This window comes from Mustela putorius, unplaced genomic scaffold (assembly GCF_011764305.1).
Source record: "Mustela putorius furo isolate JIRA1106 unplaced genomic scaffold, ASM1176430v1.1 tig00000580_pilon_pilon_pilon, whole genome shotgun sequence".
In the NCBI taxonomy this organism is placed as follows: Eukaryota; Metazoa; Chordata; class Mammalia; order Carnivora; family Mustelidae; genus Mustela; species Mustela putorius.
The window spans coordinates 3,733,747-3,754,785 of NW_025421423.1; the positions used below are offsets into that span (position 1 = coordinate 3,733,747).

Genomic DNA, 21,039 nt, shown 5'->3' on the forward strand with positions numbered 1-21,039 from the left:
TCATGGCTGACTAAATTTCCTTGCAAGGAGGAAGCCTGGGAAGAGCCATACTGGCCCGGCTCAGGTCACCCCAGCTGACACGGTCGTGGGGCTTCTCTGTTACTGTCCGCCAAAGGGAGGGAGGACGCTGGGGAGGCACCCCAGAACTGTCCCCCAAGTTTCTGAGCAGAGGAATAGGACCTGCTTGGACCTGCATTTTGGGACGAGTAGGCATTAAAGAGGACAGTTTTTTTCCCTTTTATTCATAAAAACAAATTTGCAACAATTTATTAAAAATTGATACCATGCAATAGGGGTACGAGAAATTCCTCATTTACATTTGATTCTGGCAGTCCCGGTCTAATTTAAAGCGTTTGTGCACTAACGTCACTGGAAAATGCCTTCAGGCTGAAGCCTCTTCGGAAATGTACGGTGTGTTTGCTGCATATAAAAGAACAGAACCGTTAGATAGCTAGAGTCACTTCTGTGGGTCTTGTTATTTGCAGGGAAATAAAAAAAAAGGGTGAACCTACAGTATCATTAAGACAGAAAATGTACTTCGTGGGTGAACCTAGAAGACTGTGCACGGTCAGGGGTCACAACGGGTTACGGACGCACACACTCACCTCCGACTGTCCAATACTTTTTGTTTCTTTTTGTTTCCTGCTATGCTGGAATAATATTTCTACAGGTATATTTTTTTTTGTGTGTGTATACATTATGTACAATGAATTGTCTCCTTCCCTTGGAAAAATTAATGTGGTCCTTTAAATTAAACCTGGTTTTGGTGAAATCAAGAAAGCAAGTCAATACTGGTAATACACAGTGAGTGACAACACCGATTTGTAGTGCCTAAAACAGACGATGACTTCAATTTGACCTGTGATGTGTTGACATTTTTTTTTCCCTAAAAGCTACAGTACCTCCATAACCTCTCTTTTGCGGGGGAGGGGAGGGGAAAGCTATGCTACGTGAAATCGGGTGTTTTTGAAATGTTGGCGATGATAAGATTCCTGTGGGCCCTTTTGTCAAAATCTGGTGGTGACAGCAGTATATATATTCCTGACTTCAGTGGTCTGGGAAGAGATTATTGCCTGCCTGTTGAAGCTGCCATTAGGTTTCTTTAGGGAGTGAGCGACCGCTTGGTTGTGCAGACGTCCTGGACGCTGTCCTTCAGGCCTTTCTTTAGCAAAGAATGAACCTGTCTAGGAATGTCACAAAAGTCGTCGGGAGCCTCTCTCCGCCAGGTTATCCTGGTAGAGGGCTGTGCTGGGAGCTTCTTTGGGCCAAACCCCTGGTGGTCGTGAGGGCTGAAGGTCACGGTCATCCTGATTCCTCACGGGTCACGGCTGCTTCACTGTTTGGTACGAAGCTTTTCTGGACAAGATCAAGTTTTGATCCTCAGAGAGACCCTGTGAGGTAGGCAGGATGGGGGTTATCTCAACCCCAATCTGTTGGGGAGGGGAAACGGAGGCTCAGAGAGACAGTAGGGACTTTCCCAAGGTCAAGAAGGGAGTCAGCCATGGAGTGAGGACTGGAGCCCAGGTCCTTCTGACTCCCAGGCCTGTACTCTCTGTTCGGTTGAAAGGGAAGAGTGATCTTATGAATGAGAACCAGTGTGTTGACTGGTCACCTCCGTGAACCCCAAGGGCGAGGTCCCTGGCTTGTCCGGATGGAAGGCCACCTTCAGGAAGCCAAGGAGAGCCCTCGGCTAGCAACTCTCTCCCTACGACTACAGGGATGTCTTCTAGCAGAATGCCCGATTCACTTTGGTCAGAAACAAAGTCAGTGGAAAAAAAACCAACCCCAGCCAGCCCTTGGGCCCTGATGAGAGGTTAAAGTGCACAGTCTTTCTTTAGAGTGTTTGCTGGAAACAGACATTCCATGATTAGCTCGGGTGGTCCCCCTGATTACTGGAACACCTGATACAAACACAAGGACACGGCCAACGTGGTGGGTGCGTGACCGACGGTCGGTGAATGCTGCAGAGCAGGTCTGCAGTGACGTGCCCTAAATCCCCACGGTCCCAGAATGGGTGTTATTGTGTTAATGTGTGGCATTTATTAGAGAGTAAGGTCCCACCGGGAGGCATGTGAGTCAGCCTGTTCCTGTACCCCAGCCCTCGGGCCGCCTGGCTGCCTGGCAGACTCCCTGTTCCAGAAAGACTGGGGTTGGCTGCCCTGGCGGCTGGGGGCCGGGCTGCCCTGCCCGCCTCCTACCCCAGAGGGGAGAAGGGCTGGCCTGGCCACAGCCAGGGATGTGTGTGCAGAGGCAGAGCTGGTTTCTCCGGAAGCCCCTCGCCTCTTTTCAAGGCTGCTCAGGGACACTCGGTGACTTCTAGCTGGAGTTCTAGTGATTTGCTCCTTGTCTAGGATTTTTTTTTTTTTTTTGCAAAGTTTCAAAATATCCCAGCTCCTCCTTCTTCGCAGACATTAAGGAAGAAGTCATTTCCGTTCCTCTTCTTTGTGAAAGAATAAAAACTTCACAAATAAGGCGCGAGGTCAGGTGCCAAGTGCCCCCATCCTGTCCACCTGAGTGCCATCGAGCAGTCCCACAAGGCCAGCCGTGGCGCCCAGCAGCTCCGCAGCCAGAGCTGACAGTGTTCCCGTAGCCTCTGCTCCGTGTGGTTCTGTCATGGGGGAGGCCCCGGCCCCAGGCCTCCCACCGTTACAGGCCAGAGACCATGACTCGGAAGGAGGGTGGCACGTGTCTGTGGCGGGGGCTGGCGGTGGGGCTGACGCAGGGGCTCACACAGCTGGCGTCCACGCCTCCGATGGATGGGAGGTAGGCGTGGTGGAGAATGGGGAGCTGGAGGGACAGCCGGCGCTGGATGCTGTGGCAGGGAGAGAGAGAGAGAGAGAGAGAGAAGGGGAGAGAGAGGGAGGGAGGAAGGGAGGGGGGAGAGGGAGAGAGGAGTTTTAGTGAGTATTTAGGAGTTTTAGTTTTAGTATTCTGGTCGCTCACCAGAATATTCCTTGGACTGTCTTTGGCTAAGAAGCTGACGGTGGAGACCAGTTAACCCGAATCCAAGATCTGTCCATCCCATCATCTAGCCTTTTACCGATCTAGCAGGTATTTAATACAGACCTACACCTGCCAATGACTGCCCTGGGAGCAACCAGGAGACAGACTCAGCAAAGGGGACGCAGCCTTCCTGAGCATGTGGCGATTCCTAAGAACGGGTTTTGCTTATCTCATGGGGCTTCGCTGCCAGACGGTTCTCATTCTACTCTCACGAGCCTCCAAATGGACCGCGGGGCTTCTCGCTGCTCTGGCCTCCTCATTGGCTCCTCTGCCAGCTGCCTAGGATCTTTTTTCTAATTCTCCAGGTGAAACTTCTACCCACTCACCACCCAAACCCTTACTTGGCGGCTAGTTTCCCCTAAAACACTGCTAAAGGCCACTCATGCTTGCCTTTGCACACAATTTTCCCCCAGCCTGGAATACTCTCTCTACCTCCTGATCTGATGAACTCTTTCCCCTTCACTATCCACTTCAAACTCCTCAGAGAGTGGGCTCCTTCATTCTCTGAGCTCCCAGTGTTCTGGGTAAATTCCCAGAAGCACAGCCAGAAAAGCCCCAGGGCAGGGGAGAGGCAGGGGTGGTGTGTGACTCATGGCAGCGTGCGCGTGTGCGTATGTGTGTGTGTGTGAGAGAGAAAGAGAGAGAGAGAGAGAGCGAGCGAGAGAGAGTGGGGGGTCTGGGCTCTTCCCAGGTGCATCTTGTGTGGCTCTCTCTCGTACCTGGGAAGCTGCATTCTCAGTATCCTTAAGGCCCCCCTGTGTCCTCAGTGCCTGACCGCTCAGGTGGGGACCTCCCCCCAGCCCCAGATCTTCACACAAACCCAGTAAGTGAAAGAAGTGCTGCTATTCTCCACTATAATGATTAGGGAAGGGTACCGAGTTTATGTAACTTGCACATGACAACGAAGCCAGAAGTGGGGAAGGTGGGTCTCCTGCTTCTTCTGGGAAAGGAGCTTGGTGAGGGAGCACGAGCTCTGTGAGGGAGGCAGATCAACTCACGGGGGGCCACCTCATCTCAACAGGTGTGCCCTCGTGTGTATTATGGCACTGATGGGGTCCTGAGATGGAGGGGGACAGATGCGGTGCCCCCCCTCATTCCCTGTGCACTGGAGAGTGTCTACCAAGGACACGTCACAAGTGCTCGCGAGGTTTGTGTGTTGGAGATCTCCTTTTGAAATTCAGCTTGAACCTGTCTGTGTACTCTGAGCTATGACTGACCCCTGAACGCCAGAGGGTGCTGGCAGAGTCCAGGGAAAGAGTTGCTGAGGAATAAACTCTGACCTGGAAGGACTAAGGCCTGGGCAAGGCGGCCATCGGTCTGAGGCTCTCAGAGCCATGGCACTTTGCTGTCTGCTGGGGTCCCATTTACACAGTCATTCATTCAACAGCTACTTGCCAAACACCTACTCAGTGTAGGAGCCTGCATTCAGTCCAAAGAATACGGGAGGGATGCACACTTTATCCTCAAGGTGCTTACACTCTCATGGGGGATACTAATAAGTGAACTGCTGAAGACTGCCAGAGAACCATAATGATCATTCTGGAGTGTAAGCCAATGAAGCCTTGGAGCTAACTGGGTTGAGAAGGCTATTGGCCCTAACACCAAAGGGCCTCAAATTACACTATAGTTGGTGATTTGGCTGTCTCTGCTGCTTGTCACTTCCCGGGGAGCAAGTTTCAGTGCTGACGCTTTTTTCTTCCTTCCTTTCTTTCTTAAGATTTTATTTATTTATTTATTTATTTATTTATTTGAGAAAGTGACCCGGGGGGTGGGGGCAGGGGGTGGTAGGGGCGGAGGCAGAGGGAAAGAGAGAATCCCAAAGCAGGGCTCGATCTCACGACCCCGAGATCACAACCTGAGCTGAAATCAAGAGTTGGATGCTTAACCGACTGAGCCCCGAGGGTCGGCAGCGCCGGGGTCGACATTTCTAATCTCTGCTTCCAAGCTGCTATGAGCAAAGGAAGACCTCAAAATTGCCAGTGGGAACAAAGCTAACAGAGATGTCCGGGTCTTCGCTTAGAGGCCACCTTCTCACTGAATCTCCTCTGATCACTCTATTAAAGGTTACAATCCCTGACTGCTTCCCCTGCTTTATTTTTCTCCAAAGCACCTATGATGTAATACACTAGATGCTGCTTTTTAAAAGAAGTTCTTGTGCCACTGGGCAGAATATAAGCTCTGCGCACGAAGGGATTTTTGTCTGGTTTTTATCACTTCTATGTCTGATACACAGTAGGTGTCAGTGAATAGTTGTGCAGTGAGTGCATTTAGCAAGGTTAAATTTTATGTATAATGAGGGCACTGTGCCTTGGTGGGCTTGACGGTCAGCAGACCTGGGTTCAAATCCCATCTCCTGCACTTCAGAACTGGGTGGGGGTTGACAAGTCCCCTCCTCTTTCTGAATATTCTTTTTCTCATTTGTAAATTGAGGCTTGTAATTTGACCTGTGTCATGGGGTTGCTGTGGAGTTTAAATAAAATAAGGCATGTGAAAATGCCGGGCAGACTGATATTGCTGTGCGGGACTACCACGCTCTTCTGCAATAATTCTCAAGGAGAAAGTACTTACTGTTCTGGGGAGTTGATATCTTCTATAGGATCTTTGCATGTTCGAGAGGGCTCTGTTGTGTTCCACTGTAGCTGGGGATTTTGATCGAGGTGATTTTTTAAAATGGCCTTTCCCCCATCTGAATGCAAAACAACAAGATCACAACACATTCTGTTAACTTCATTAAAAAGAAAAAAATGCAGTCTTTCTAGGATGCTGCCCAAGGAGAGAGAATGCAAAAGAGCCTATTATCCCCTCAGAGCTGTGGTTTCTGCAGTCTCTCTCGGGACTAAGGCAGTGAATCTAGAAGCTTCTAACCAGGGATGGAAATGGCATCCTGGGGACTTCCTTTCTCCAAGAAAAAATCAAGTTAACCAATGTAAGCAACATAACTTGGAAATGAAAAGTTCTAATATAAAGGCCTTTTTCACTGGTGCACAGGGATGTGATGACAGAGGAAATAACCCTCCAAGGTAAAAAATATATATCCATAAGACTGCCAAGGATGGAAAAGAATAAGAATAGTCAGTAAACTGCTGGTGGGAGTACAAATTGGCATAATGTTTCTGGGGGGGGGTCACTTGTCCATAAGCATTGAACCCTAAAAAATAGTGTTCTACCCAGAATTTTTACTTCTGGGATGTATCCCAAGGAAATAATGAGATTATGCGTAACATGTTCAAATTAGCGTTACTCATAATATAAAAAAAGGGTTGGGACTAATCTGAGTATTTCCAGTAACAATGGATTAGTTACATACTCAAGTGTGGATGGGGCCCCCTTTCAAAGAAATACTGTGTAGCCACAAAATGTGGTGATGTGCATGCTTTTGCAACCCTCTGTGCTTCAGAACTATCTAGAGAGATTCAAAGAAATATTAAATATAACCCCCTCCCCCAGGGATCTGGAGAAGCACCGGGGTTTAGTTGTCTTTCTGTAGTGTGTGACTTTGTGAATGTCATCTTACCCCCATGTGAGTACGGTGGATCCTCTTTATTCACAGATTCTGTATTTGTGAACTCGCCCACTCGCTAACATTTATTTGTAACCCCAATCAATACCGGTAAGGCTTTCACGGTCATTTGCTGACACACACAATGTTGAAAAATTTACATTGACTTCACAGTCAACAAAGCACGTCCTATAAAGCACATCCAAGTGCAAGACACCTGTGACGTGCCTGACGGAGAAAATACATGGCTTAGATGGGCTTCGTGCAGGCATACTTTATAGCACTGCTGACCATGAGGTCAAAGTTAACGAATCAACATTGTGTATTAAATAAGACGTCTTCAAGCAGAAACACACATACAACAAAGTTATGTCATGGGTTGATCAAAATGTCAACTCGAGAGAGCCTTGCAGGAACCAAACCCTGTATTCCCCCTCAGGAGCAGTGGTTTAGTAATCACTTATTAATTCATGGTTCACAGCAACTTTATCAGAGACAATCACTGTGAATAATGAGAGCTGACTGCATATCCTTATGATAAATCCCCAAACTGGAACTGTTGGGTCAGAGCAATTTCTATTTCAACCAGCAATGTTTCCCAACTGTGTCCTCAGACTCTCTGTAACTTTTTGGTTTCTTGTCTTTGCCAGTCTCATTGGTGAAAATGGTATCTCACTCAAGATTTCATCTGAATTTTTAAAAAGATTTTATTTATTTATTTTGGAGAGTGAGAGAGAGCAAGAGCAATGGGGCTGGGGAGGGTCAAAGGGAGAGGGAGGATCAGAGGGGAAGGCGGGTCAGAGAGAGACTCCATTCCAGGGACCCTGAGATCATCACCTATGCTAAAGGCAGCTGCTTAGCTTAACCAGCTGAGCCACTCAGGTACCCCTCATCTACATTCTCTTAATAAGGAGTGAGCTTCAGCATCTTTTCATAAGCATATGAATCTCTTGCACTTCCTTCTGTGAGAAGTCTCTTTTGCCCAGTTTTCTTCTGTGTTGCTCTTTTTTTGTAAATTAATTTACATATAATTATACATATTTCATATAAATTATATAAATTTCTCCTTATATGTAAGAAAATAAGCACATTACCTGAATTATAATATTTTTTGGCTTGGTTTGATTTTTTGATGACTTATGAGGGCTTTTGTGTTGTTAAAAAATTCTTTTTTACAATTAAATTTATCAACCTTTTCTTTTGTGGTTTCTGTGTTTTGCATCAAATTGAGAGAGGCTTTCCCGTCTCTGAGATTATAAAAAAAAAATTCTCCTGTGGGTTTTTTTTCTTTCTTTCTTTCTTTTTAGTTCTTTTATGGTTTCACTTTTTACATTTAAATCCTTTATACATCTGGACTTTATTTTTGTGTGAGGTGTGATGAAGGGATTTAAGTTTATTCTTTTCCAAATAGCTACCCACCTATCCCCATTAAATGTATTGAATGATTCATTTCCCTCCACTAATTTGAAATGCCCACCTTTACCAGATACTAAAGTTACTGTGAATAATTTTTATTCTTTCAGTTGACTTGTAACTTATCTTAATTCAAACTTTTTTTTGCAATCATTCCACCCTAACCCAACCCTAAGAATTTCATAATTAAAAAAAAAATTTTTAGAAAGATTTTAAATTTTCTTTATTTGACAGAAAGAGAGATCACAAGTAGGCAGAGAGGCAGGCAGAGAGATAGAGAGAGAGGGAAGCAGGCTCCCCACCAAGCAGAGAGCACAATGTGGGGCTCGATCCCAGGACCCTGAGATCATGACCTGAGCTGAAGGCAGAGGCTTAACCCACTGAGCCACCCAGGCACCCCTCATAATTTGCTTTTATAATAAGAATACTTAGGATTTAGGTAATGAGAATAAAAGAAACTATAAACAACAACAAAAAAAGAAACTAAAGATTTTTCATTGATTTAAAAGTAATTTTATAGCAAATTAATGAATAAGTACTGACAAAATGCCAGCAAACAGAGAAGTATACTAAATGAATCCTCTCTTACTTTGTACTTACTGTTCCTTTTCACACAGGTGGATACTGTTAACAATTTGTTTTTTGCTCTTCCAGACCTTTTAAAAAACGCACTTGGCACATGCACACAGACACGTGCAGATGTGTGTGCATTTATGTGCATCATGCTTACTTTCATCTGCTATTTTCACTGGGAGGGCTCTCCATATCTGCATGAATAGGTCTGCCCCATTTCCTAACAGCTATATTACGACCCTTGTTTGGCTGTATAATAATGAATGAAACTGCCCTAAACGATGAATATTTATTTTATTTTTTTTAAAGGTTTTATTTATTTATTTGACAGACAGAAATCACAGGTAGGCAGAGAGGCAGGCAGAGAGAGAGAGGAAGGGAAGCAGACTCCCTGCCGAGCAGAGAGCCCGATGCGGGGCTTGATCCCAGGACTCCAAGATCATGACCCGAGCTGAAGGCAGAGGCTTAAGCCACTGAGCCACCCAGGTGCCTCCCACTTTATGCCCTCTTTTTTCTTTTTTTAATGAGTGTGAAAACTGGCTTCTTTTTTGTTTTTTAAGATTTTATTTATTTATTTGACAGAGAGAGAGATCACAAGCAGGCAGAGAGGCAGGCAGAGAGAGAGAGAGAGGAGGAAGCAGGCTCCCTGCTGAGCAGAGAGCCCGATGCGGGGCTTGATCCCAGGACCCTGAGATCATGACCTGAGCCGAAAGCAGTGGCTTAACCCACTGAGCCACCCAGGTGCCCCCACTTTATGCACTCTTAACAACACTGACGATCTCTGAAAATCTGGCCGAAATGTAGGCAAAACCTGGGCTGCTGGCCGTGACATGTACGTGTGCTCCCGGAACCCAAGAGACCGAGGGACAGAAGTCCTGGGTCTAGGCAGGGTAGGATGCCAAACTGACCCTGAACTGTGGATGCCAGATGCTCCAGCTCTGCATGCGTGGCTTCAGGTCATCCCCCTCACCTCCCCCAAGCCTCAGTTTCTTCATCGGTAAAGTGGAAGATGGCCAGCTGGTGTCTGATACCCAGGTCCCTACGTTCCAGGGACCCCGCCTCCTCCTACCTGTGCTCTCAGTGAAGTTTCCAAGGTTGAGGATGTCGTTGAGCTCTTGGTAGTGGTTCTGTTTAATGTAGGTGGTCTTCTCTGGTGTGTCCTGCAGCTGCATAGTGACCTCTTCCAAGTCTTTATCCAGCTGGAAGACAAAGGCTCCAGCTGGGTCAGAGGCCCGGGCCCAGCCCCTTCCCCAGCCCCCAGGGTCATGGGACTGGGTCTCAGGTGGGCCTTGGGAGGGCACTCTGAGCCAGAGAGGCCCCCTGGGGACTAGCTGCAGAGGGCCCCTGCTGGCTGTTGCTGCAGGAAGGGCTGGGGGGTGGTGGTGCCTGGGCTTCGCAATGATGCGTTCAGAGCAGGCTGGCGTCTCGAGGAAGCAGCTGGGCCAGCCCAGGGCGGCGGGGGAGGGTCAGAGCGTGGGCTCTGAGGTTGGACAGGTCTAGGGGCAAACCCAGGGCTGCCCCTTACTGTCTGTGGACTGACTGGCTCTCGAGACTGAGTCTCAACTCCTTCATCCACAGAATGCAGTAATCACAGCACAAACCTCTGGTTACTGCGGAGATTCAATGAAGCAACGCACTCAAAGGTTAGCCCAGTCCCTGACACATCATGAGGCTAACCTGCTACAGGAATAAAAGTGCTATAATTATCATTCCGGATGCCCCACAAGGCCCTTGCAGGGGAGGACCCTTGGGCTGGTCAGCTGTAAGCCTCACAGAGACGCCTAAGCCTAGGACAATAGAGGCACCTCTAGAAGACGGACTGTAACTGCCTTCAGGTTACAGAAAACTCAGGTGCAAGACCTGGGGCAGACTAGCCCTTGAGAAGCCTGGTGTGTGTGTGTGTGTGTACATGTGCTTGCTTGTGCACACACATGTGTGTGTTGGGGGGAGGGGGTGGTAACTGGGAAAGGCAATGGACGTTCTACTATAGTGTAAGGAAGTTATAAACTGTAAAGTGTTGTTCTGATGTCAAGACCTCAGCCATTAATACGTCGTCACGTGGAGGAGGAGAGAGATGCCGTGTTCTGTGAGCCTCAAACAGCAGGGCTAGGAGCAAAGGAGGCCGGATTGTGATTCCATTCCAGGAAAAGCCACCCAGCACTTTAGGGATTTTGACAGTGGCTTTGTTTTCAGGTTTCCTGAAGTGAGGAGCTCTTTACTGCTGGAGTGTGCAAGTAAAAGTCAAACGTCAAGTCATGGTCATTCTACTCAGAGAGAGGTCTGACATTAAAACCGAATGAGCAATGGGTTCTGAGGGGACAGAAACCTTTCCTCCTTTTCTCTGGTGACCAGTGGGAGGGAGGGCTATCCCATCCTAGAGCAGTCCGGCTTAGATGCATGGACAGCTATGCTTTAGATCTTTGTGACAGACTAATGTGAGTTCCCCGAAAGGCTACTGGGTCTAGCAAGTACACATATGGAATGCCCAGTCCTATCTGAATTTCAGATAATGATGCATCATTTTTCTTAGAGCCAGTATATCCCAAATACTGTCTGGGCCATCCTTACACAAAAAGTATGCTTGATTGCCTGAAATTCAAACATCACTGGGACATCCTGCATCGACACTGGCAATCCTGTGTCTCACATAGAAGTGTGACCATGCAAGTTCTTGCCAAGGTAACTGGAGTAGACCCAAAAGGCGCACAATTTTTGTATCACTTGCTCATCCTTTGTGTGGGCTTCCTCTTCCCCTCTTGCGACTGAGAACAGGACGTGCCTTCCCCCCAGCTTTAACTGTCCCTGTGAGGAAGGCACCTTGGGGAGTGGCAGACAGTAGGAGGGAATGAGCCTCACCCAGTTATGGCCACGGAGGCAGAGCTGTCTGCCAACTTGGACCCATCTCCTCAGGGCCATTAGGTGAGAGAGAAATATTTTCTTTGGGCCACTTCATTTTGGGGCGTGTTTGTTACAGCAGCTTAGCGAGTTATCCTGACTAACACGCTCTCCTTCGTTTCTTCCCCGTTCCCCTTGTCGAAGGAGGGTTTCTCGGGGAAATATGTAGCCTGCACACCAGAGGCCAATCCCACCCCTGGACACAAAAACAGAGGTGAAGAAGGGGAAGGTAATCTGTTCTCCTCTCCCAGGTAATAGAAAGTCCAGAATTGGAGGTCTGGCTTAGGCATAAAGGAATCTAGTTATGGCCTCTCTGGAATACTGAAGAACCAGTTAAGGACCCTTAAGAGGACCATGTGGTTTGCCTCAGCAAGCTCTCGTGCCTGAGAAGTTTCTCTTCCCTCCCTTCTGTCTTGCTGTATGTCATATGGATGAGGGTGGTTGTTGGGTTGGGAGAGTGAAAAATCAAGGGTGGGGGCTTCTGTACACTTAGGAATCTCCTATAATCTGGGAGCTCACAACTTTCTAAGAACTCCTTCCTTCCTAAGGATGTTTGGAATCAGGGCAAACAGGGACTCCATGAGTCTGGGCCAGGCGAGCCGCTTCCGACAAAACTGCCTCTGCCTAGTTTATATCCCCGCTGGTTCTCTCCGCTGTAACCCCAGCCCATGGGACCACACGGCCTGATATGGGGGGAGTCCTGGGTTGGGGGTAGGGAGGTCAGGAGCAGCAGCCCTGGGGCAGAAGGATGCAGCTGGGAAGCTGCGGCCCTGGCCGAGGGGGCTCAGGGAGCTACCTCTGTGATCTTCATTCGTAGGCGATGGTTTTCGGACTGCAGGCCCTCCAGGCGGGACGTGCTTGCTTGGTTCACGCTGGTGACTGAGGTGGATGTTTTAGAATCTTCCTTCTTCTGATTCTGAGTGAACTGGAATCGCCTGTTCTGCGTTGCCGCGTCTGGGTTTGTTCTCAGAGTGATGAGCTGAAAGGACAAGGTATGGCTGAAGAGAGAAGCCCGGGGTCCTCCCCCTCCAACCTCCCATCCACTCTGCCACAGCGGGTCCTGTGTTGGAGGCGGCAGGCACACAAGCTCTGGGCTCAGGCTTGTCTCTGCCACTCGCTTGCCTGTGACCTTGGGCAGGCCCCTCCCCCCTGCACGGAGTCTCAGTTTCCTTCCTCCTCAGCAGAAGTCTGGTCTCCTGAGCCTGACCCCACCTGCCTCCCAACCACCCCGCGGAGCCCACCAGCGCCTCTCAGGCCTGATTCCAGCTGAGCCTCGCTCTGCCTTAGGCCTCGTTCCACAGGGAAAATAATTAACCCGAGGGTGACACGGAAGATAACAGATGGAGGCCAGGGAAGGCTCCTGCTTCTTAGAGCCATGGGTGAGTGTTGAGGACAGACTTGTGACTGGCTCGGTCACAGACAAAAGCATTGTTACGGAAGAGAAAAGGCTGTCACTCATCCTCATCCTACTCATTTATTAAAAAAAACACTTCCAGTCTGAGGTAGGCGCTGGGCCTGCCCTGGAGAGCAGGGACTGGGTGAGGCAGGGCCCCTGTCTGCCAGGACCCCACAGTCCAGAGGCCAGAAGTATCAGAGGCAGGCTGGGCTGTGGGTGCTCTGGGCCTGGGCTGGGCTCTGTGAGGCTGAAGGATGGTGAGGGAAGGGAATTCTGGGTGGGGGTGGGGGGAGAAGGGGCATATTCAAAGCAGGGGGCCTGGGGCTCAGAGTGCTTATGCATGGTGGATGGTCTGGATGGTGGGCAGAGTTCTTTGGGGAGACTGGAGGAGTCTCAAGGGTCCTAAAAGGCAGCCTGGTACTGGGGACTTGATTCTGAAGCCAGAAGGGCAATGAGGAGCTCTTGAGGATGACAGAGGACAGTGATCAGGGCTGGGCTTGGAACCATCTGACATCTTTGACCAGAATGAGAGAATGTCAGAATGCAGGCAGAGAGGCCTTGGCGTTGGCCTGGAGCCTGGGCAGGCATTGACAAGCAGAGAAGGCAGGCATATAGGGCAACAGTGCTCCAGGAAAGTTGCTGCTTGGGGACTCACGGGATGGAGGGGCCATGAGCCATCTGTTTAGGGCACAATGGACCCCGACTGATCTCTGGTCCCCCCGTAATCCAAGGCACACCCTACCCCACTCGGGCCAGTAATTCCTCCCACCCTATCTCCATCTCCCATTCTTCTCTGATGCTGAGAACAGCCGACTGCCCGGACTCCTAAGATGCCAAGGCCTCTGATTCACCTGCCCGCTGCAGGGAAGGAGAAGGTTCAAAAAACACCTCTCAGGCTGGTCTTGAAGGTCAGGGCTTCAGGTAAATGGAAAATGTAAGTGGCTGTTGAAAGTGGTTATTTATTCCTTTTTACCCACTAATGCTACTTCTGAGGTTCCATCTGAAGGATGGAGCCAGAAATGGGAAGTTCATTTATATGAACTTTATATGAATAAAGAAGTTCATTTATAATATAAAAAATCTGGGAATGACTGTACTGCTCATCAATAAGGGAATGAAGCGGACAAGAAAACATGGAACATCTCCCATCAGTGGTGGTTATGACTGAGAAACACAAAGGAGAAATTCACAGTGGAAAAGGCAAACTATAAAATGACGTGTAAGTTATAATCACAGCTGTAACTGAGAAAGCATCACTGCCTAACCATTTAAAAAGTACAGCAGGGGTGGGGCAGGAGCCTGGGTCTTTCAGTTAGTTGAGCATCTGACTCCTGATTTCAGCTCAGGTCACAATGTTGAGGTCCTGGGATCAAGCCCTGCATCAGGGCTCCATGCTCAGTGGGAAGTCTGCTTGTCCCTCTCCCACTGCTATTTCCTCTACTCTCTCTCTCTCTCTCAGATAAATAGATAAAATCTTAAAGAAAAAAAGGCTGGAAGGAAACACATAAAAAATATCTAGTTTTTAGTAAACAAAACAAAACAAAACGAAACATTAACAGTGATTATTTTCAGGTGGTGAGACTCTGAGATTTCTGAAAAATTCGATTTTTACCTGTTTGCATTTTCCAAATCTTCCATATGAACTGTAATCATTCCCAGTAGAGAAAGCATAAAATGGCTAGGAAGTGGAGGAAACCAGTAGAGCCCTGGGCAGGAGCAGAGGTCAGAGAGCAGGATGTTGTGGGGGGATGGGGGAGGCAGGCCATACCTTGGGCACAAACACCAGGCAGAGGGTGATGGTGCTGCAGAAGATGATGACCAGGGCGACGATGCAGAACTGCACGTTGGGCTGGTCCCGGGTCAGGAAGGAGACGGCGGCCCCAATGATACACATGATCCCCACGTTGTAGACGCTCATCCCGATGTACTTGCTGTCGTTGAGGGCAGGGATGCTGACGTTGCGCGTCTCCCAAGCCAAGAAACACCCGAACAACTGAAATGGTGAGTGGAAAGGGCAGCAGTCATTATCATGTGGTGGCTGGCACATACCTCCTACTCTGAGAAGGGGGGCTGGCAGCTTTGCTGTAGCCAGGTCTTCTGGATGTCACCTTCACTCTCCACTGGGGGTCCTGGGTTGAATTACATTGAAGAAAGGCCAACTGGGGGTGTTACAATGTCTGGTTCTCCTTTGCCCCACCACTGGTTTACATACAGCAGGCCATGGTGGAAGGGGCTCCCAGACATGATCTTGACCATCTCTCCTCACTCTAAAGAGAGCCCTGAGGCCCAGAGAGGAAGGGGCTCGTCCAAGGCCACGCAGTCATACAGTGGCAAAAGTGGACTGTATTTCCAGTACTCCAGTCTGGTGTTTTTGTCTAATAAGGCAGAGCCCCTGTTTCTATTACCTCTCAATGCACAAGGTCACTCACAATAGAGACTACATAACCTAATTTGTCCTCGAAGCCAGGTGTGATGTAAGAGTAGGTTCAGGACAGGGCCATGTAGGTGGGAGTGGTGTGTACAAGTTCTGGGAAGGATCTGTAAAGGGAAATGGGTATCTATAAAGTATCTATAAAGGGTGTTCCTTTCCCTCCTTCCTAGTCAATGGAGTGAAGTGTGATGGGTGGAGCTTGAGCAGCCATCTTAGACCAAAAAGTCATCTGAGTCTACAGTGTGGGAGCTGTATGGTGAAGATGGGTGAGCTGAGATTCTGGGAGCACCCCACCAGCCCTAGACTGCTCATCTGAGAGGGAAGTTAACTATCTCTTTGATCACTATAATTTTGGGTTTTCTATCACCTACAGCTCTATTCCTAACCAATATATCTCCCAACAGAAATGGACAAGGTAGAGGTAGGTCCAATGTGATTTGAAGCAGGGTGTGTAGGGTTTAGCCTTCATTGGTGGTCTAAGAGGAGGGCTGGTTGAGGAAGAATGCCAGGCAGAATGGTGTTGTGGGTGGGTGGGGAAGGAGCTGACCAGGACTGCTGGTAAGAGACGTGAGGAGGAGAAATGGCCATGGGAAGATGGAGGTGAAGACTGGAGTGATGTGGCTGCAAGCCAAGGAATGCCTGAGCCATCAGCTACCATGAGGAAGCAAGAAAGCATTCTCCCTAGGGCCTTTGGAGGGGGCACAGCTCATGCTCAGTGGGGGCTAGAGTGCTGAAACTCTGATAGGGGTGTGGGCTGCAGGCTGCAGGGCCGGGCCTACTCTCTCCGGTCTTGAAGTTCTGTGGTCTCAGAGCGGGAGGCACTAGGAGCTAGGATTTTAGTCACAGACCCTAAGGGCCGGGAGGGCTGAGGATAATTCCTTGTGCACACTGCAAACAGTAAAACACTCGTGCTACCAAATACAGCTTTTACTGACAGGATCGACTGAAGATATTAGCTTCCCTGGAAGAGAGATGGTGGACTCCAACCACTTTTGCAAGTAGGTGGAGAAGATAGGATGGCCAAAACATTATCGGTAGTCGCAGTCTGAAGAGTCAGTCAGCTTCCTCATAATCTCATTTCACACAGTCTCGGATCAGGGAGGGTGGAACCGGAGGGGTCCTAGAGAGTCTGGTTTCACTCTCTCTATTCAGCAGGGGCTGGGGGCCTCAAGTCCTGGGTACCACTTGCTTCCTGTGAAGGGAGCATCTTCCTTCCTTGGGGGGGTGGGGGTAGAGTCCCACCAAATCGGTGGCCACTGCTCTGTTGAACAAAATCCTTCTTTCATGTGGACTTGAAAGCTGCCCACTGGCAACTTTGCCCACTGATGATGGATCTGCCTTTGGGTCTATGCCACCTGTCTCTGACAGCTCCAGTGTCCATGTCTCCTGACTGCCCTTTTCCAAGCCTGGGGCCATTGGCTAGTCCTCAAAGTCTCATTTCCACTCTGGGACCCTCCTGTGGGCACCTTCAGGATCACTCCCTTGTGGGGTATGGATTGGGGCTCAGGGGTCCTCAAAGAGTCCCTATGGAAACTAGTCTCGACTAGTATGAAGTGGGGGACAATTTCTGTCTAGGGTCCCCTAACACAGGCCCTTCTGGTGGGGGCCTTCAGGAATAGTTCTCTGAAGCAGCAGCAGGTAATGATGCATTTGAGCAGGACAAGAAGTCCCACTTTCTCTGACCTTTGGAGATAGCTTCATTCTTGGCCTCTAAATAGAGGCTACACAGAAGCAGACGGTGGGTTAATTTTCCTGTGGAAAGACCTCAGGAGGGTATGGGAGCTGGTTTCCTGTCCCTGGAGGGATTTCAGTGGAAGCATGGTTTGCATAGGACTGGGGAGAAGATTCAGGGGTCAGTGGGGGATAAGATGGGGTGTAGCTGCCCTTTCAAGTCCTTCCAGACATGTGGGGCGGGCTTGGTACATGATCTTTGATTCTAACAGGTGGCTGGAGTGGAAAGACTACTGGGTTTGGAGGTTGGAGGTTACTAGTGCCCTTTAACTTCTCTGAGCCTGACTTCTATAAGATGAGGATGATTCCATTCACCTTCTACAGATTTTGAGGGAATCCAGTAAAATGTGGGGTGTGAACTTATACTAAGTGTTGACAGACTGCCATTCTGGGAGTATTATGGTGGCTGCCGTGAGGCCCTCTCACAGGTTTTGGGGTTGCTCTGTGGTTAAGCTCTTGAATCTGCCTCTTACTACTGAGTGACCTTGGGAAACCAAGCCTCAGCATCCTCATCAGTGAAATGGGGCATTATTTACACCCATCTCAGAGTTTTGTTGTGGGAACGGAGAGACCATGTGGGAGACAAGGGGCCTGGCAGTTAGTGTTTCGTTCTGGGGGCTCTATTTTTATGTTCACAGAGGCCCCTAGGAGAGAGAACTCTGATAGAGAAGCAGCCTCTCAGCTTCCGTCTCCTGCTCTGCACCTACCATGAGAAGCCCCTTGTAGGCATAGACGATGCCAAGCCAGATGGTCATGTGGGTGTTCTCACAGTGCTCCAGGAGAGGGCGGATAGAGATGTCCCGTCCTGCTGGGTCCGGCTGAGCAAAGAGAAAACAGAAACCCAGGAATGGCACTGGGCACCTTTTCAGCAGCCAGGGCCCCATCTGACGGCCACTTGCCCTCCCATGAGCTACAGTTAGTCCCTTGTCCAGGAGGCCTTTTGGACCCCCTTCTATGTTCTCATGGGGCTGCTTTCTGTTTGTCATTCATGATTCAGCCCCGCACTCTAGTTATCTGTGCTCTTCATGCCTTTCAAACAGGAGTCAGATCTGAGGGTAGAGAGTAGGTCACTTCCTGGTCTCCTAGTGTGAGACCTGGTCCAGAGCACACATCTGTAATGTTTGTTGAAAGAGTGAAGGTGAGAATAAGGCACAAGTTAATGTCAAGAGGTCTTCAGGTGTCTCTGGGATTAACTCCGTAACCATTGGCTGGGCTAGCTGTGGGGCCTGCCAAGCTCTTCTAAGGAGACCTTCTTACCCATCACCCCCAGTGAGGGAGCAATGGGGGCAGCCATGTTATATACCACATGACACATCCTGGGCCAAAGCTGATTGGACAGAGGGTGGGTACCTGACCACCCTGGTAGGTAGCCAATCCAGAGTCTGGTCAGAGACCTAGGAGGTTTCCTAGTGCAGTGTTCTGCTCAAAGAGGGATGATGGAAAGGACCCTATCCAAATATGGTCTCTCTCTCAGGAATTTGAACTGGGAAACTGGGCAAGAATCAGCCACATGGTGGGAAGAAAAGAAAAACACATCCAGAGAACAACAACAAAAATGTATATTCTACATATTTTTTTCTGAATTATTTACGAGTAAGTTGCAGATACCCTGACCTTTCACCCCTAAATATCTAGCAAGTACTTCCTAAGAATGAGGAGATTCTTTTACATAACCACATATACTTACCCAATTGAGGACATTTAGCTAATACAGTATCTAATGTGCTATCAATTTTCAAATTTTGCCAATTGACTCAATAATGTCCTTAAAAATAATTGTGGTTTTTCCAAAGCAGGGCCCAATCTGGGACCACATGCTGCATTTACTTATCATGACTTTCGTCTCCTTTAATCTTTGATGATTTCTCTACCTATTTCGCTCTTCTACATCGTGGATATTTCTGAAGAATGCTGTTCAGTAATTTGGTAGAATATCCTTCAGTTTTGGTTTGTCTGATGTGTTTTCATGATTAGATTTGGGTTATGCATTCATGGTAGGAATCCTATGTAAAGTGTTGTTTTTGCCTCCTTGGAGCTTCACCTCAGTGGCACTTGATGGCACTTTGCCCCACTACTGGTGATGTCAACTATGACCATTTGGTTCAGGTGATGTCTGCCAGATCTCTCCACTTCAGAAGTACCATTTCCCCCTTGTAATTAATAAATATTCTGTGGGAGATACTTTGAGACTGTGTGAGTGTCCCATTTCCCCCCACAAATGTCAACTCAGTGGTTTCAGCATCCAGTGATGGTTTCTACCTGAGTCACACTCCTTCGGTGGCCACAAAATGGTAATTTTTTTTTTTTAACTCTATCATTTCATTTAAATACTTGACACTCCATTGTAAACAGATCTTTCCTTTCCTCTCATTTATTTATGTATATTGGAATGCATTTAGGGGTTCCTTTTCCATTTCCATTACTATCATTTATTTTGATGCTCAGATTCTCCCAGATTTGGTCAGTGGGAAACTCCCCTGTGCAGACTGGTGTGTTTTCCCAATACATCCCCATAATTTGGGGGAACACTTTCCTACACCTTGGCACAACAAGTACCTCTATTTCTTTGTACTTTCCTTTCCCCAGCCTCAGAATCAGTCATTTCTCTGGAGAGTCTTGTTTCTTTTTGATGGAGAATGATATTTAGAAACCAAGATCTGGGCACTAGATGGGCTCACTGTTCCAAGGATATCAATACTTCAAGGATCTTCCTTCCTCCCTCCTTCCCTGATCTCTCCAATCTACCCATCCAGCCATCATGATTCTATGTATCTATCCTTTTTGCTCTACCATCTTTTTAAGATTGTTGTAAATAAAACCCCTATGCCATAGGGTTCTTGCTACTTCCCATTCCATATTTGCACCTTTCTTCTCTCACAGTGAGATCGCTGGTTTCCCACAATACCAAAATAGTCACTCATTTGCTCAATACTAAATAGACACAAAATAGTGTTAGAATTTCTATATCCATGCACCACCAATAACAAAGTAAAGTTGAACATATATTTGCGAATCTATCTGCCTTTAGAGAAGATACCCCACTGAGGGTGTCTCATCAAAGAGCCGTGTCTGGGATAGAGTGGTCCTGTAGAGGCCCAGGGTAAAGCCCAGGCCTGAAGGTAACAGGTTGGCATCCCCAGAGTCACTCACCAGGAAAAAGGGACATTTTGGTGGGATCTAGAGATGTGGAATGCAGGCCTTAGATAAGTGGGAGTGGGCGTCTTATTTCTCTCGGCCCTGCTCTCGGCCTAGCCTTTGAGGCAAGCAGTGGTCTGGGCTCCTGTTATTTGGGGAATAGAAAAAGGAAGGGCGAGGGAGGTGGGGCCTGTGCACCCAGGCCATTCTGTAATCAGACCATTCAGGCCTGGTACGATCTCCCAGGCTTGATTTTCCTTTTGTGGTCCCTTAGCTCTGCCACTTTGGTTCTGTGGTCATTGAGACCACACACAGGCTCAAGTGGTTCCCCGAGGCCTCTGCTGGCCGCAGTGGGCTCTCAGGTGAGACAAGCCAGGAGAAGGTGATCTCTAGGACCCCAAGTCGGAGTCAACAGGCCAGAGATGGCCCCTCTGCTGCGACCCACCCAGGAGCTGGGCTGGATTCTAATAAGGGGGTAGGAGTTTCCTGATGTCTTTTCATTGTTTAATTGAGGAGATGGCGAAAGGAGCTGGTGCGAAGGTCAACAGTGACTTCTAAAAGCGAAACCTGGGTTTCCCTAATGCCTGACAACCCAGCAGACATCAGAATGCAACAGCAAAGGCCCATTATGGTCACGCATGAATAGCAAACCCATTAATGATGATAGTAGCTGTTGTTCTCCAATGAAAGGCAATAATTTATGATGGACTCTTAGATTCTCTGTGTAGAAAGGACTGATGCTGTCATATACCATTGTTCAATGTTATGAAAACTCTATTCCCCAGAAGCCAAGAGCAGTTGTCAGGCTCTTACATCCCCAGTGAGAGAGAGCCCACCCCCTCCCACTCTTGGTGAGTGGCTGCACCGATCTCCTGGGCCTTCATCCCACGGTCCTTGCTTTCCTTTGGGGTCCTCAGAATAATCCCGAGCCCTCTCCTCACATCCGCACGCCCTTGGTCGGGT

The 21,039-nt window shown here is 48.5% G+C and overlaps 1 protein-coding gene across 1 annotated transcript in view; it reads right to left on the reverse strand.

Moving 5' to 3' along the window:
- Positions 1–221: 221 nt before the first annotated feature.
- GABBR2 (gamma-aminobutyric acid type B receptor subunit 2) overlaps positions 222–21,039 on the reverse strand; it is a 339,969-nt gene continuing 319,151 nt past the window's right edge. Inside the window, exons 14-19 of the mRNA XM_004747687.3 lie at positions 17,649–17,759; positions 14,548–14,772; positions 12,180–12,362; positions 9,558–9,687; positions 5,572–5,689; positions 222–2,812 (exon numbers count right to left, since the gene is read on the reverse strand). Of these exons, the coding sequence (XP_004747744.2) occupies positions 2,647–2,812; positions 5,572–5,689; positions 9,558–9,687; positions 12,180–12,362; positions 14,548–14,772; positions 17,649–17,759 (933 nt within the window). The 3' untranslated portion in view covers positions 222–2,646. The remainder of the gene's footprint in view (positions 2,813–5,571; positions 5,690–9,557; positions 9,688–12,179; positions 12,363–14,547; positions 14,773–17,648; positions 17,760–21,039) is intronic.